The sequence below is a fragment of the Curcuma longa genome, chromosome 5 (assembly GCF_044706935.1).
Source record: "Curcuma longa cultivar G26 ecotype Majalengka, Jawa Barat chromosome 5, ITB_CL_G26_1.1, whole genome shotgun sequence".
Lineage (NCBI taxonomy): Eukaryota > Viridiplantae > Streptophyta > Magnoliopsida > Zingiberales > Zingiberaceae > Curcuma > Curcuma longa.
In genome coordinates, this window is record NC_133865.1 from 13,258,466 (window position 1) to 13,271,048 (window position 12,583).

At 36.9% G+C, this 12,583-nt stretch overlaps 1 protein-coding gene across 3 annotated transcripts in view; it reads right to left on the bottom strand.

Annotated features, from left to right (window-relative positions):
* Positions 1 to 179: 179 nt before the first annotated feature.
* LOC141828947 (uncharacterized) overlaps positions 180 to 12,583 on the bottom strand; it is a 48,200-nt gene continuing 35,796 nt past the window's right edge. For 2 of the 3 annotated variants that reach the window (XM_074716336.1, XM_074716337.1), the window contains 14 exons: positions 11,234 to 11,503; positions 10,804 to 11,160; positions 10,089 to 10,495; positions 9,587 to 10,013; positions 8,169 to 9,464; positions 7,832 to 8,092; positions 7,472 to 7,762; positions 6,907 to 7,377; positions 5,136 to 5,567; positions 4,760 to 5,038; positions 4,197 to 4,599; positions 3,957 to 4,105; positions 3,665 to 3,871; positions 3,161 to 3,561 (listed from right to left, as the gene is read on the bottom strand). In XM_074716336.1, coding sequence (XP_074572437.1) covers positions 3,442 to 3,561; positions 3,665 to 3,871; positions 3,957 to 4,105; positions 4,197 to 4,599; positions 4,760 to 5,038; positions 5,136 to 5,567; positions 6,907 to 7,377; positions 7,472 to 7,762; positions 7,832 to 8,092; positions 8,169 to 9,464; positions 9,587 to 10,013; positions 10,089 to 10,495; positions 10,804 to 11,160; positions 11,234 to 11,503 — 5,370 coding nt within the window. In that variant the 3' untranslated portion in view covers positions 3,161 to 3,441. Of the gene's footprint in view, positions 267 to 3,160; positions 3,562 to 3,664; positions 3,872 to 3,956; positions 4,106 to 4,196; positions 4,600 to 4,759; positions 5,039 to 5,135; positions 5,568 to 6,906; positions 7,378 to 7,471; positions 7,763 to 7,831; positions 8,093 to 8,168; positions 9,465 to 9,586; positions 10,014 to 10,088; positions 10,496 to 10,803; positions 11,161 to 11,233; positions 11,504 to 12,583 lie in introns of those variants that run through there. The other variant, XR_012601859.1, reaches the window with a different exon arrangement.

A 12,583-nucleotide genomic window follows, 5' to 3' on the forward strand; every position in this document is an offset into this window, starting at 1 on the left:
GAAATATGATTCAAATAAAAAGGTCAGGTGAACTAGCACTTTCGTGCCAGTGATTTCTTATGCGGCAAAACCCAACAGAGGACCTCAAGGTCTTAATAAATAAAAAGATGACAAAAGGCAAGCTGAAGGATTACTTGGATATTGGGAAAGCTTTCTCAAATGCTTCCTGTTCTTCGCGACACAAGTCAAACTCATTGGTGTAGTAGTACATGCAGCCAGCATAGGCATCCATTTCTTTAGGACATTTCTGGTGTACCTCCTTCAGCCTGCAGGAAGAATTGTGGCTGATCAACTATTCTTGGATGAAAAAACAATTCAGACAAGCAACAGTTCAGCACAACGAATTAGTTTCCTTGAACTCATTTGAGATAATCCACATAGAAGAATCAAAGACAGTTGATGATGAAGTAGATCAAACTGTGAATGAGGATTCACTTAACCTGTCAGGTGCTATATAGTTCACGTAAAAGGACAAAGACAGGTTCAATCACTTAGGTGGTGTAGTTCACATAGAACAACAAAGGCGGATGAAGTAAATCAATCTTCGAATGAGTATTTCACTTAATATGTTAGGTGCTTTAACATTTGTTGATTGTTGGTGTAAACAACTGATTTCCCTACTGATGCTAACGAACAGCTCACAGTATATGTGAAGCTTGACTAAAAGGCTCCCCGTCGAGTACTCCTTGGATGTTGATGGTCGGATACTACTTCTGTTAGTGTATCACAATAAGAGGATATCTCTATTCAAAAGTAACATGAAGTCAAAAGATACCAATTTAGTCCCGACGAGGGTTCTCCGATACTTAAGTCAGACGATAGAAGCTAAGAATAATAGAATGGTAACAAATGAATATAAAAAAATATAGAAGAAAATGTGAGAAAAATGAGCATGATAATAAGCATATCTTGACTTTTGATTATCACCTTTTTTTATAAATTTTTTATGTAATGACATTCTTTATGACATTTAGAGCATATTTACATTTAAATCCTTCTTTTGCAATGATTGCCGATCATCATCATTATCCTCATTCCGTTTAGAAATGGTCATCTGAAACTTCACCCATAATAACCATTATTAATTATTTTTATTACTCCCTACACCAAATCAAACTTACACTTCTCTTTTCGGAATATTATTCAGTTCTGCATCCGCTTCCCGAACACTCTCTAGATCTAGACATGCTTCTCGAGCACTTCATGGTTCTATCTTCAACCTCCAACACCTTCGAATTTTAAGCCCGATTTCCCAAGCACCTTATGAACTCCGAACTTGATTTCCCAAGCGCCTTACGAACTCTGAACCCGAGCATTATACGACTCCGAACCCAATTTTCGAGCGCATCCATATGGACTTAAATCAACCGGCTCATCCCTGACAATCACAAATTATTACGAAGTATCATTAGTCAGCTTTCGCAAGAATCAGACGGTGCGTTATAAACCAAAGTATGACTATAGAATCCAAATGGTCGTGCATTCATTAGTCACCCCTAGAAGGTTGCCGACGCAATTCGGGCTTAGGCTACCAACTCAGTTCAGACTTGTAAATGTGCAATCAAATCAAGAACTCGAAAGGTTACCGACTCAGTTCAGGTTTAGGTTGTCGACTCAGTTTGGGCTTATAAATGCGCAACTGAGTCAAGGACTCGGAAGACTGTCAATTCAGGAGTTGAGCTTTTGAATACTTTCACATCCTCCCCTCGACTCAATAGATATCACACCTCTTCATCTTGTCCTCAACACCACAGATATCACACCTCATCATCTTTCCCTCAGCACCATAGACATCATATCTCCACACCCTCCCCCAACTCAATAGATACCTTCACATTCTGATCCGATTGCACTCAATTCGTCACATCTAGTTGAACCGCCCCCTACCGAAGTCGTTCCTAGGATACAATCCTTTAAAAAATATCATCCAAATATGCTTAGCCAACAATAGCCTAAAAAACTCTATTTCCTCCATCAAGAAGGTCTAGACCTCCCACTATAACAATTCTTCCACGACTTTAACTTGGTAAGGGTCACAAACACATAAGAAGTAATGGCATTCAATTACCATGTTGAGAGCATACCCACAACCTCGTATAGTAAAAATATGAAAGAATAATTTGGTAAGAAAATAACCATATCAGATATGTTCACACCAAATTGAGCCTTGTTCACACCAAATTGAGCCTCACAGTATTGTAGCACCGAATACTATATCATTTCGAGCACTGTAGTAGCAGAGTACCATAGCACTCGAGTATTATAGCATTCCAAGTATTATAGCAGTCGAGCACTGTAGCATCTCAAGTATTGTAGCGTCCAAATACTACAGCATCTCGAGAATTATAGCATCCCGAGCACCACAACAATCAAATACTATAGCATCACAAGCATCGCAATAGTCGAGTACTATAGCATCCCAAGCACTATTGTAGCAGAGCACTATAGCATCCCGAGCATTGTAATGCCCAAGTATTGTAGCAACCGAGTATTGTAGCTACGAGTTATTCTGCTCGCCCGACCACTCGAGTATGACAATACACTCAGCTCAATATAAGTATTTTTCTTTCCTAAGTCACTCTTGTATCATTACTATGGTTCTAGATAGAAATAAGTTGCAAGATTACACCTAATGAATATCAAACACCATCACTAGAAGTTGTTGACATGTGACCTTCCTTTAATTTCATCCAATCCTTCGCAAAAAGCCTCATATTTCCTACATAAAACGTCAAGTGCGATGAAAGCCCTCCTATGCTTATGTTAGACGAGAGAGAAGTAATAGATAGTAGAAAACATATAAGAACTAAGCATCATAATGAGCATACATTGGCTTCTGATTATCACTATTCTTTTATTACTTTTTTTTAATAAGCAGCATTCTTTATGACATTTAGAGCATTCTTTATGACAATCAAGCCAGATTAAAATGAACTAATAAATTATTTAAATTTATTTATTTAATTAACTTTTATATATATTAAATAAATATAAATAAAATCTTACCAAATCAAACAACAAACTTATTCACCAATCCATAATTCACTTACAGCCTTATCAAAATATATACATTCAGTTGGCAATTTTTTAAATGCTAGAATATAAACTGCGGGGGCGCATAAAATGCATCCTTGAGTTGATCTCTGGATTCAATGTAACAAAACAAATAAAGGTATATAAATTGACTATCACAATTGCTTATAGATAACAGTTGTAAAGTGGACAGGCAAACCAGAGGGAAAAGAATTAGGGAACGATGCTTCTGTATAGCTTATATACAGATGAAGAAAAAGAAATCTAAAATTTTTGGAAGAGAACAACTTGACCTACCATGAAACGTTCTGGATAAAATATTTACAAAATAATATCATGTTGCCCATTACCTACAAATTTGGCTCGCCTACTGATGTTGTCGCAAATTAGAAAAATCAGAGTGAGAAGTTAGAACCATGGGTGCCATGTTGGATCCATCATGCAAAGATTCCTCGGTTCCAAGGCTGCTTCGACTAGATCGGCCACACCTCTTTGTACAGACTGTGGCAGGTCAGTTGTATTGTCATCCTAAACAAGAGTGCACCGTCAAATAATGTCATAATGTTTAGGTCAAAAGCTAAAGAACAAATTCAATCATAAGAATCGAATGACAGGCTTAAAAGTTATATACCTCTTCAGGAAAACATTGTGGTGCTATTGATTTAATACGTGAAACAACATTCTCAACATTGGTCGCCACTTTCTGCTCGAAGTCCAGTGGGTTGATCCCTCCTGCACCAATTGTGGCAGGTGGAGTTCCTAAGGGCCTTCGCCATGACCAAGAAAGAAGCTCATCTCTAAAAAACATAGCAAGGTGATGCCATATATGTTGGCTTTGCTGCACATTGAAAATTAACATATTATAGAGTCAAAGCTGATCACATATCTATGACGGTATAAGTGCTCAAAGCGAATTCCATCACCTTTGATGAGATTACTGACTGAGCAGCTGCACAAATTGCAGATACAATGAGACCCTCCACCCCAAACTGAGAGAAGAAAGCTTGCATATTTCTTGTCAGTCTGAAGGGTACTGGCTCATTGAACTCGATCATTCCATTCACATCATAAGCTTCCATGTCATGAAGAGGAAAGGAGATCAGTTCAAACAAAAGTTTAAGGTTAATCATTTCAATTAAGTCAAGATGACAAAAAGATCTTACCAGGATGAAAATCCGTTTGAAATATCTTGCCAGTATTTTTAGCAAATAGAATCTTATTGGGAGACCTGCCCCCAATCTGTAACATGTATGATATAAAGCAAGAGAGTGCCAGTTGGACAGCAAATTGTTTCTTGAATGTCCAAAAATGATTGCCACTTGGGAGAGTCTTGTACATGTATTGAGAAAATATGTTATCATTCACCACATTTTTTGTAATTTCATTATATGCCTGTAAGCGCAACTCTAGAACTGCTTCAGGTGTGACCTGCCCCGAAATGGCTTGGTTAAGATGTTCCTTAAATAAAGTAATGGGGATATCAGCCTCCCTATTATGGCGTGCACAATTAATCTCATAGACCTCAAGAAATGTACTATACATCAAGTCATCTTCCACCATTCGTACCTGAAAAGCAACAATCAGTTCTGGTACATATATCAACAACTTGTTTGCATACAAGATGAAGCAAGAAAATTTTGCAAAACATGTGAACTGATCGAACATGCGCACAAGAGTAATTGTTCATGCAAATAAACAAAATGAAGCGCAGAAAATGTTGTTTCACCTGTGACCAAACAGGTATTATTATTGGGGTATGAATAGCTAGATGACGGCGCCTTGATTCCTTGTGGTTATCAAACATCCTGTTAAGTACACGAAATATCTGAACCATACGCTCATCACTCTTAGCATTTGGAGTCAATGATGTCTGAACAATGAAATGGCGTTGGGAACCATCGGATCCTATTAGCGTCAAGCGGCGGCAGCTGCTTCCATGCCTCCGCACAATTGGGATATCTGCCCCAACCCTGTCTAACTTAACTGTATGATCAGGTGAAACTTCCTGTAACAGAACAATAATTAAATATACACCGCAAACAGAGTTAACAATCAATCAAAAGAAAAATATTCAATTGTAATCTTAACAAATTTACACGGACCTGGTCAGTGAAATACTGTCCCGGCATTTCTACATCAACAACATGGTAATCATGCAATACTTTACTTTCTTCTTCAAGTTTCAAGACAGCAGGAAACCTGTCTTCAACATTACTCTGAAGAATATTCTTCCAATGCTTCAAACGTTCTGTTAATTCAGAGAGAGTAGCAGGAAAGGTTGCTGCTCGCTCTGGATCAAGATCTCGCTCAAATTCCAGTTTATACTCTCTTACAAATTCAACATGCTTGTTCACAGCATCTGTTGAGAAACAGGCTCTGCAAACACCAGAAAGCTCCTTTTTCAAAGATTGTGGCACCTCGCCAGTTGTTGCTGTAGGATACTTGTAACAACGATGAAGCAATGCATTAACAACTGCTAGTAGCCGCTCTTCAGGAAGCGGCACAAATCTTGAACCAATTTCAGATAGTAAAACCTGAACAAATAGAAATGCAATAATCAGAATACTCCAAATCAAATTGTCCAACCTATTTAATCTAGTAACATAGACTTATAAAACCACCTCAAAACACCTCTCTAACGTTTCAAAACATTTATCTTGAAGGAAGTGTATAATGATTCCCAAAAAACTTGTTGCTTGTCATAATGGAATAAGTACACTAGTTGCAAATGTTCCAAAAGTTTACAGCAAAAATATGAAACTTTGAAAGTAAAAATGAGATAAAAAAGATTAAGGGGATCAAAGTGACCAAAAATTAATTTGGATTCATGTCTAAAAAGTCAACAATATAAACTATACATCTTATACAATTAATTGAAAATATCAAAAAAAATAAGACTTGCATATGATATTCATTGACTAGAAAAACTTATGATATAATTCCGAGAAAAATTATGTGAACAATTTTACGAAAGACAGATGGTGACAACACATATTGAGATAATTAAGAATATGTACGATTATATAATGAGAAGAGTGAAGATTCCGAATGAATTAACCGAACCATTTCTTATAAAAGTAGGATTACAAAGATCAGCTCTAAGTCCATATCTTTTTACATTAATTATGAATGAACTCACTAGACACGTCCATACAATGCATATTGTTTACAGATATTGTTTTGGTCGATAAGACTCTTGAAAGAGGAAATGCTAAGCTCGAATCATGGTGGGAGATATTGGGAATTAAAAGTTTTAAGTTTAGTAGAGTAAAGACAGAATATATGAAATTTAAGTTTAAATAGGATGATTCATATAATCAACCTTACTTTAGTGGAATAAGGCTTAGTTGTTGTTTCCTTGATAAAAAGAGAACAATGAAAGAAAAAAAAACACTTGAGAACAAAGATGATTGGAGGGAGATGATTATATGATGGTGCAAAGGCTGAAAAAGAACTACAAGAACTTTTCTATGTCACACCTCAACCTCTCAATTTCTCTCCAGTATAAGATTCTTCTTTTTGTGATGTTTATGATGCATTGGGTTTCATTTTCAATTGCCTGCATTTCTTTAATGGGCTAGATCTGATTTCTAATGATTTTTTTTTTATTTCTTTCTTCAAATTCCTTAAACTATAATGTACAGAATTTACAGTCAAATAGGGTGTCATCCTTCAAATTATGATTCAAATATAATCCTACATGCAAAATGGATCAAAATTACATGCAAAGCTAGAAAAGATTCCAACTGTCACCGAGTCATTCTAGTTAACACCCTTTGACCTCACAGCATGTGCAGATGTGATGTACTTTGGTAAATAAAAGATGGAAGAAAAATGAAGGTCTTTGAGAATGATTATAGAGTTAAACCTTACCTCTAATTCATTGGCTAAGTTTTGATGTTTGTTTCTAAGAGTCTCCATTATATCTTTTGCCGCATCAAAAGCACTTGCAACAGAAGCCACCCAACTAAGTCCACCATTGCGCCTTAAAAGAATATGAGCACCTTCAGCAGCAGTTGGATTTTGTGGAGTTTGTTCCTGCACACTATTGGCATTACCGTCCATAGTTCCAGATCTTTCAGATTCTTGTCCTTGAAAATTTACACCATCATGTGAACCAACACTAGCAACAGACTGAGAACCTTGATGTGTCTGACTTTCTGAAGTAACACTGAGATGAGAGGTCCCTCGTTGATGTCCATCAACTAGGCTTTGTGAACCAGCATTATTTGCTATTGCAGCTTGTTGCATACGCTGCTGAGCTAATTGTAGCCTTCCATAATCAGATTTATTAGCAACATCACGGCGTTCCATTAGATAGGTGCGTAACCAGTAATACAAGGCCTGAGAAAGATTTCAAAACAAAATTTCAAAGAAGGTATCTTATCAATGAAAAATATCAATAATTTCAAAAATGTGCACTTTATTTGAGATTGACCTGAGGATAAAATTGAGCAACTTTCATAAGAACTAGCTTGCAATGAGGAGCTTCATTTCTTTGTAAAGAAAGCAAAAGTTGTGGTACCCAAGAAAGCCAAACCCAATGTGGTAACTGGTCCAAGTACTTATCCAATACCTTCCCAACAGATTCATTTGGTGTATCAAAACTAAGAAGGTATAGAACACGTGCCACATGGCTGCTCGAATTGGAAACACCATATTTTATGCCTTGAAAGAAGCAGCTCACAGCATACTCTAACCACAACTCATCACGTGTCTCCTTGTAAACCTGAAAGAGGAAAGACTGTAACACTTCTCACAATATCTATGCCTAGATCAAAGCACAAACTTGACATACCATGTCACAGTAGTTTCCCCAACTAATCCATCCTTTCGGCAAATGCTTAAATAGACTTATGGCATTGGAATATGCAAGATTAGCATTCTCAGAGTCATTCATTTTTAATAAGAAATCACCTTTGATGCGAAATATTTCTGCTTTGTGTTTTACAGGAAAATATTCAAGATTAGTATTATTGATCAAATTAAGGCCACTGATTAATTCTCCTCTCATTTCCAAGTAAGCCTTTGCTTGCTCTCTTATCTTGACAAATGCCTCCTGAAAAATTAAACAAAGAGAGTTTGACACTAAAAGAGATAAGTATGGAATATCATAATACATTAGCAAAAATTACCTGCACTTCCATTGTAGAATGACCGTACATCTTGTCCAGGATTGTTACACATACATCATAAAGCCCTTGCTTACGAGCTACATGAGCAAGTTTATTAACATTCCAAGCTTTATCACGATAACCAAGATGATGTTGTGGATTGGTCTGAGGATAGTCTTTGAATGCATCTATCACAACATTATACATCTCATTTCTCCATTGCAGTAGTTCATACCAAACAGACATGTTATCCCATTCATTAGGCGTGCGCAGTCTCCAAGTCTCAAGGATATCTTTGAGCTCACCATACATATTGCTTATATTGCCACCTGAACTTCCCGAGGGTTGTTTGTTCCCATTTGCAATGTCCAAAAGTATTCTTGCAGATTCTTGAACCTCTACTAATTGCTGAAACTGCTGCAGCAGAGGTGTTCGAGACTGAACAGAAAATTCAGGCAACTGCCACCATTGCTCCAATGCAAGGTCAACTCCTTTGGCCACGATGTTTTCAGCTTCACTGGCACCACTAGCATTCATGTCATGAAGAGAAAAAAAGGCTTGAACTAGACGATACTTAGGGGTCTCCTCTACTTGAGCCTTAGAAATCACACTCTCCTTTAAATAAGTCCAGTCAGGAACCTTCCACAGGCAATCAAGAAGAATTTCATAATTTTCTATACTCTTGCCAAAATCAGCCAAGGCATCCCATTGACTTAACTGATTAGCACAGGAAAGCCATTGCTCTTCCCAAAGACACATCTCTGCCTTAGGAACAATGTTGTTGTATGTACCTTGTGTTGCTTTGATCATTGCCTGATGAAAAAGATTTTGTGCCCGCTGCCAATAACCATGTTGAACCAGTGATAATCCTGCTCTTGTTTCAGAAGTAATTGATCTTCTTTTCCACAATCCACACCTCATATCTTCTTCATTAAGAAGTCGATATAGCTCTGCCAGTGATTCAGAACATTTAGCCTCATTCATGAGCAGCATGACATGACTCTCTAATAAAGCTAGTGAAATATGCCAAGCATTGTAAGTTTTTCCAATATATTTGATAAGCTCACTCGGCATCCTTGGTTGTGGGTGGCTCAGATGCAGCCCCTCAAGTAGGGCTTGCACAACATTAGGTCTACTACCTTGCTGCTTTTTGTGGTAATCCTTTGACAACAAAGTTATCATTGGTTTGGCAAGTGCAACTTGTTCATCTTTCTGTAAAGTCACCCAGACAATGGGGAATATTAAAACCCACATGTGATATGCAACATTAGCATCCGCAAAAGACAGTTCTCTCAGCGGGACGACAAGATCACCCACCTAAACAAAGAAAGTTATGGATGAAATAAATATAGAATCAGGATCCAAAGATTTACAAAGTTGAAGGTAAGAACATAGCAAACAAAGTTGCAAAAACACAAAGTTCCAAAGGGAAAACAAACCTGAAGTCTACACATTTCAGACAAAAAATGTGCATGTCTAGACACAAGAGAGTCAAAAGTAAGGGAATCTCCATCTGTACAATCTGACAAATCAGATGCGTGCTGGACATTATACATCTCAGGAAAACTTCCTGATGCCATTACTGGTGGCACACGTGCTGAATTTGGTGCTAGCATGATGGGCTCTTTCTCTACTAAGATAGCCAACAGAAGGTCAAGGCCCTGTTTTAGCCAAAAAACATCACTTGCAGCTTCCCAGTCCTGATTTTGGATGATAAAATGCAATCTGCTAAATAGAGTTTTAGGAAGTGATTCATGATACAGCATGAAAAATCTTTGTCTAACTACAGGATCTTTTGCTCTTAGACCCAACATAAACTGCCTTTCGACCTTCTGGAACACTTCCTGGCAAAGAAGCAAAGGATACCTGCTAAGAGTCAAAAAGATTAGGCAACAATAAAGGCAAAATATATATGGACGAGAAGAAATTCTAAGTTAATACTTGTTCGAGTCTGCACAAAGTTCATAGAGAAGTTGTAAATATTTTCCATCCCATTCTTCTTGTGAAGCTGTAGGAAAGTTTTTCCGTTCAACTAATGATAGCTTTTGCATATAGGAAACTATCTCCTTTTGAGTTAGAGCAGAACTTGATGCGCCGGAGGAGGAATATTTGTAATCATCTTCAATCCACACCTTTACCGTGTCAAGGACACACAAAAGCACACCAAAATCTGTAGCCTTCTCAGAAAGCAGAGTTTGCAGAATTTGACATATTAGCCTTTTACACTCATGTGACTGCATGACTCTTTCAGTTACAAGGTTCAAGAGACATTTTATGTTTGAAATGGCAAAAGATGAGTCGGCTGCTGAGCGTGCATTGATTAATGGATCAACATCTGCCCGTTGTCCCTGCAATGTAGGCCACATTGTTCTTTTGATCAGCATCAGTATGATCAACTCTAATCAATTCATGCTTGATCCAACGGATTATCACATGCTCAAGGAATGTAGCACTTCTCATCAAGTAATGAGCCCAATCTAACATCATTTGATAGCCTAAACCTCTTTGCTTTCTATTGTAATATCTACAGAAGCTAAGCAGCAGCACAATGACTCTTCAGATGTTACATCTATGAGTCTCAGGAAATAGAAAAATGAACATGGAATACCACAAAAACAGAGTCAACTAAATCTTTATTTTCTATGCAATTACGTACTTGTCTGATATGCGAACCAGAAGAGCTTCCCATATCTCGTGCTAAACGCTGAAGTACACGAAGCAGCATAGGAATGAATGGATCAATAAAGTTCTTCTGAACTTCAGTCAAAGTCTTAACAACAAGGAGAGCAAAAGTAATCATTGAGTTAGCATTGCTAGTCTCCAGAGATATTTGAGGAGCTGTGACTGCTGCTAGATGTTTCTGTACAAGCTCTCCAGCCCTTTGATATAGTAACTTCACTTCCTGTGGTGTACCAGCTGCTTCAAGTGAAAAGGTAGTAAATACCATTTTGAGCAAGGAACAAAGAGATTTTCCAACATCTAATGTTTTAGTGTTGAAGCAAGGCTCCAATATCTGTAAGACAGAAATTGAAACAGTTTAGCACTTCTAACAAGTTTCATTTAATTAAATATAAGTAATGGGATACCTGTGAGATGTGATTTATGTTGTTGCGAATGAATAACCGTGGCTGCTTCTCCAAGACCTTGTTCATGACATCAAGACCCTGTGCAAGAGCTGTTGCTGGGTCTTTGGATTGAGGAGCCTGTGGAGGTGGAAGTTGTCCAAGCAACTTTTCTAGATAGTTGAACTTAACATTTGCATTTGGCCACACCTCCAAAGCTTGAGTCAGTAACTCCAGAGTTTGTTTATACATAGAAGTTGATTCTTTATCCTTAGATTCTATCACCAAAGCAACCTATTTGGAGAAAAAGATGAGAAACTGAGGTTAGAAATGAGGGCAGCTGTAGTAGACATGTTCTGCAGCAACAATGGATTACCAATAATGTAATATATTAAAGGTATCCTATCACATCATACTATTAATACAACCTCATATTATAAATAAAAAACAATCATATTCTCAATCTTACATATCCATTTATCATATACATAGTAAGGCTACATTGGAATTAGTTGGATCACAAAATATTATAGTGCACCTGCTCCAAAAGATTTATCAATTCTTCAACTAGAGATAAATAGATTTAGATAGTAAATCAACCCAAAATATAATGCATTTGTTTTTAGATACAAATTATTTCTTTTTGTTTCTATCCAAGCAAGCATATGTGAGAAAAGAGTTGCTACAATGTGCTAATATGCAACACTGGGGACAACAGAAATCTCCCATTAAAATAAAAAGAAGATATTTAATAGAAAATGACAACTGAAATCATGCATGAAGGTTGTTAAAAATATTCATGTGTTTGTTGACTAATAATCAATATGTTTACTATAAATAACTAATCACCATTCAGATAAATTATATACCAGAAAAGCCACTAGAACCAAAAGCAAATTCAATAAAAAAAAGCAATGCTCTGCATGTGATAGAAAGAATATCTCTTATAGACCAATGACTACATATATAATCTCTCACCAAAATAAAAGAAGCAAAATGAGGAAACTTTAGAAAGAAAAGGATCATTATCAATGGTCATACAGCACCTTGAACTAATTTTGGAGCTTAAATATTAAAGTCACTGCAAGGATATCTTTGCATACTGCTTAAATTGTGCAAAAAAGCAGAATTGTCAATAGTTTGGTCTTTTTGCAAAAGATGTAATATAAGCAAAAGTGTCCTGGTACACAAGAATAGAGTAATGCTAGAATGGACTTGTCTAGACTGAAAATTAGGAGAATCTCTAGAATGGAATGACAAGCCAAGATCAGAATGATGGTTAAAACCATAAGGAGTTCTTCAGCAATGTGACATGAAAAGTATAATGGTGGTGGATAACAAGTACATAATTGGTAGCAAAAAGTGAAATCATCA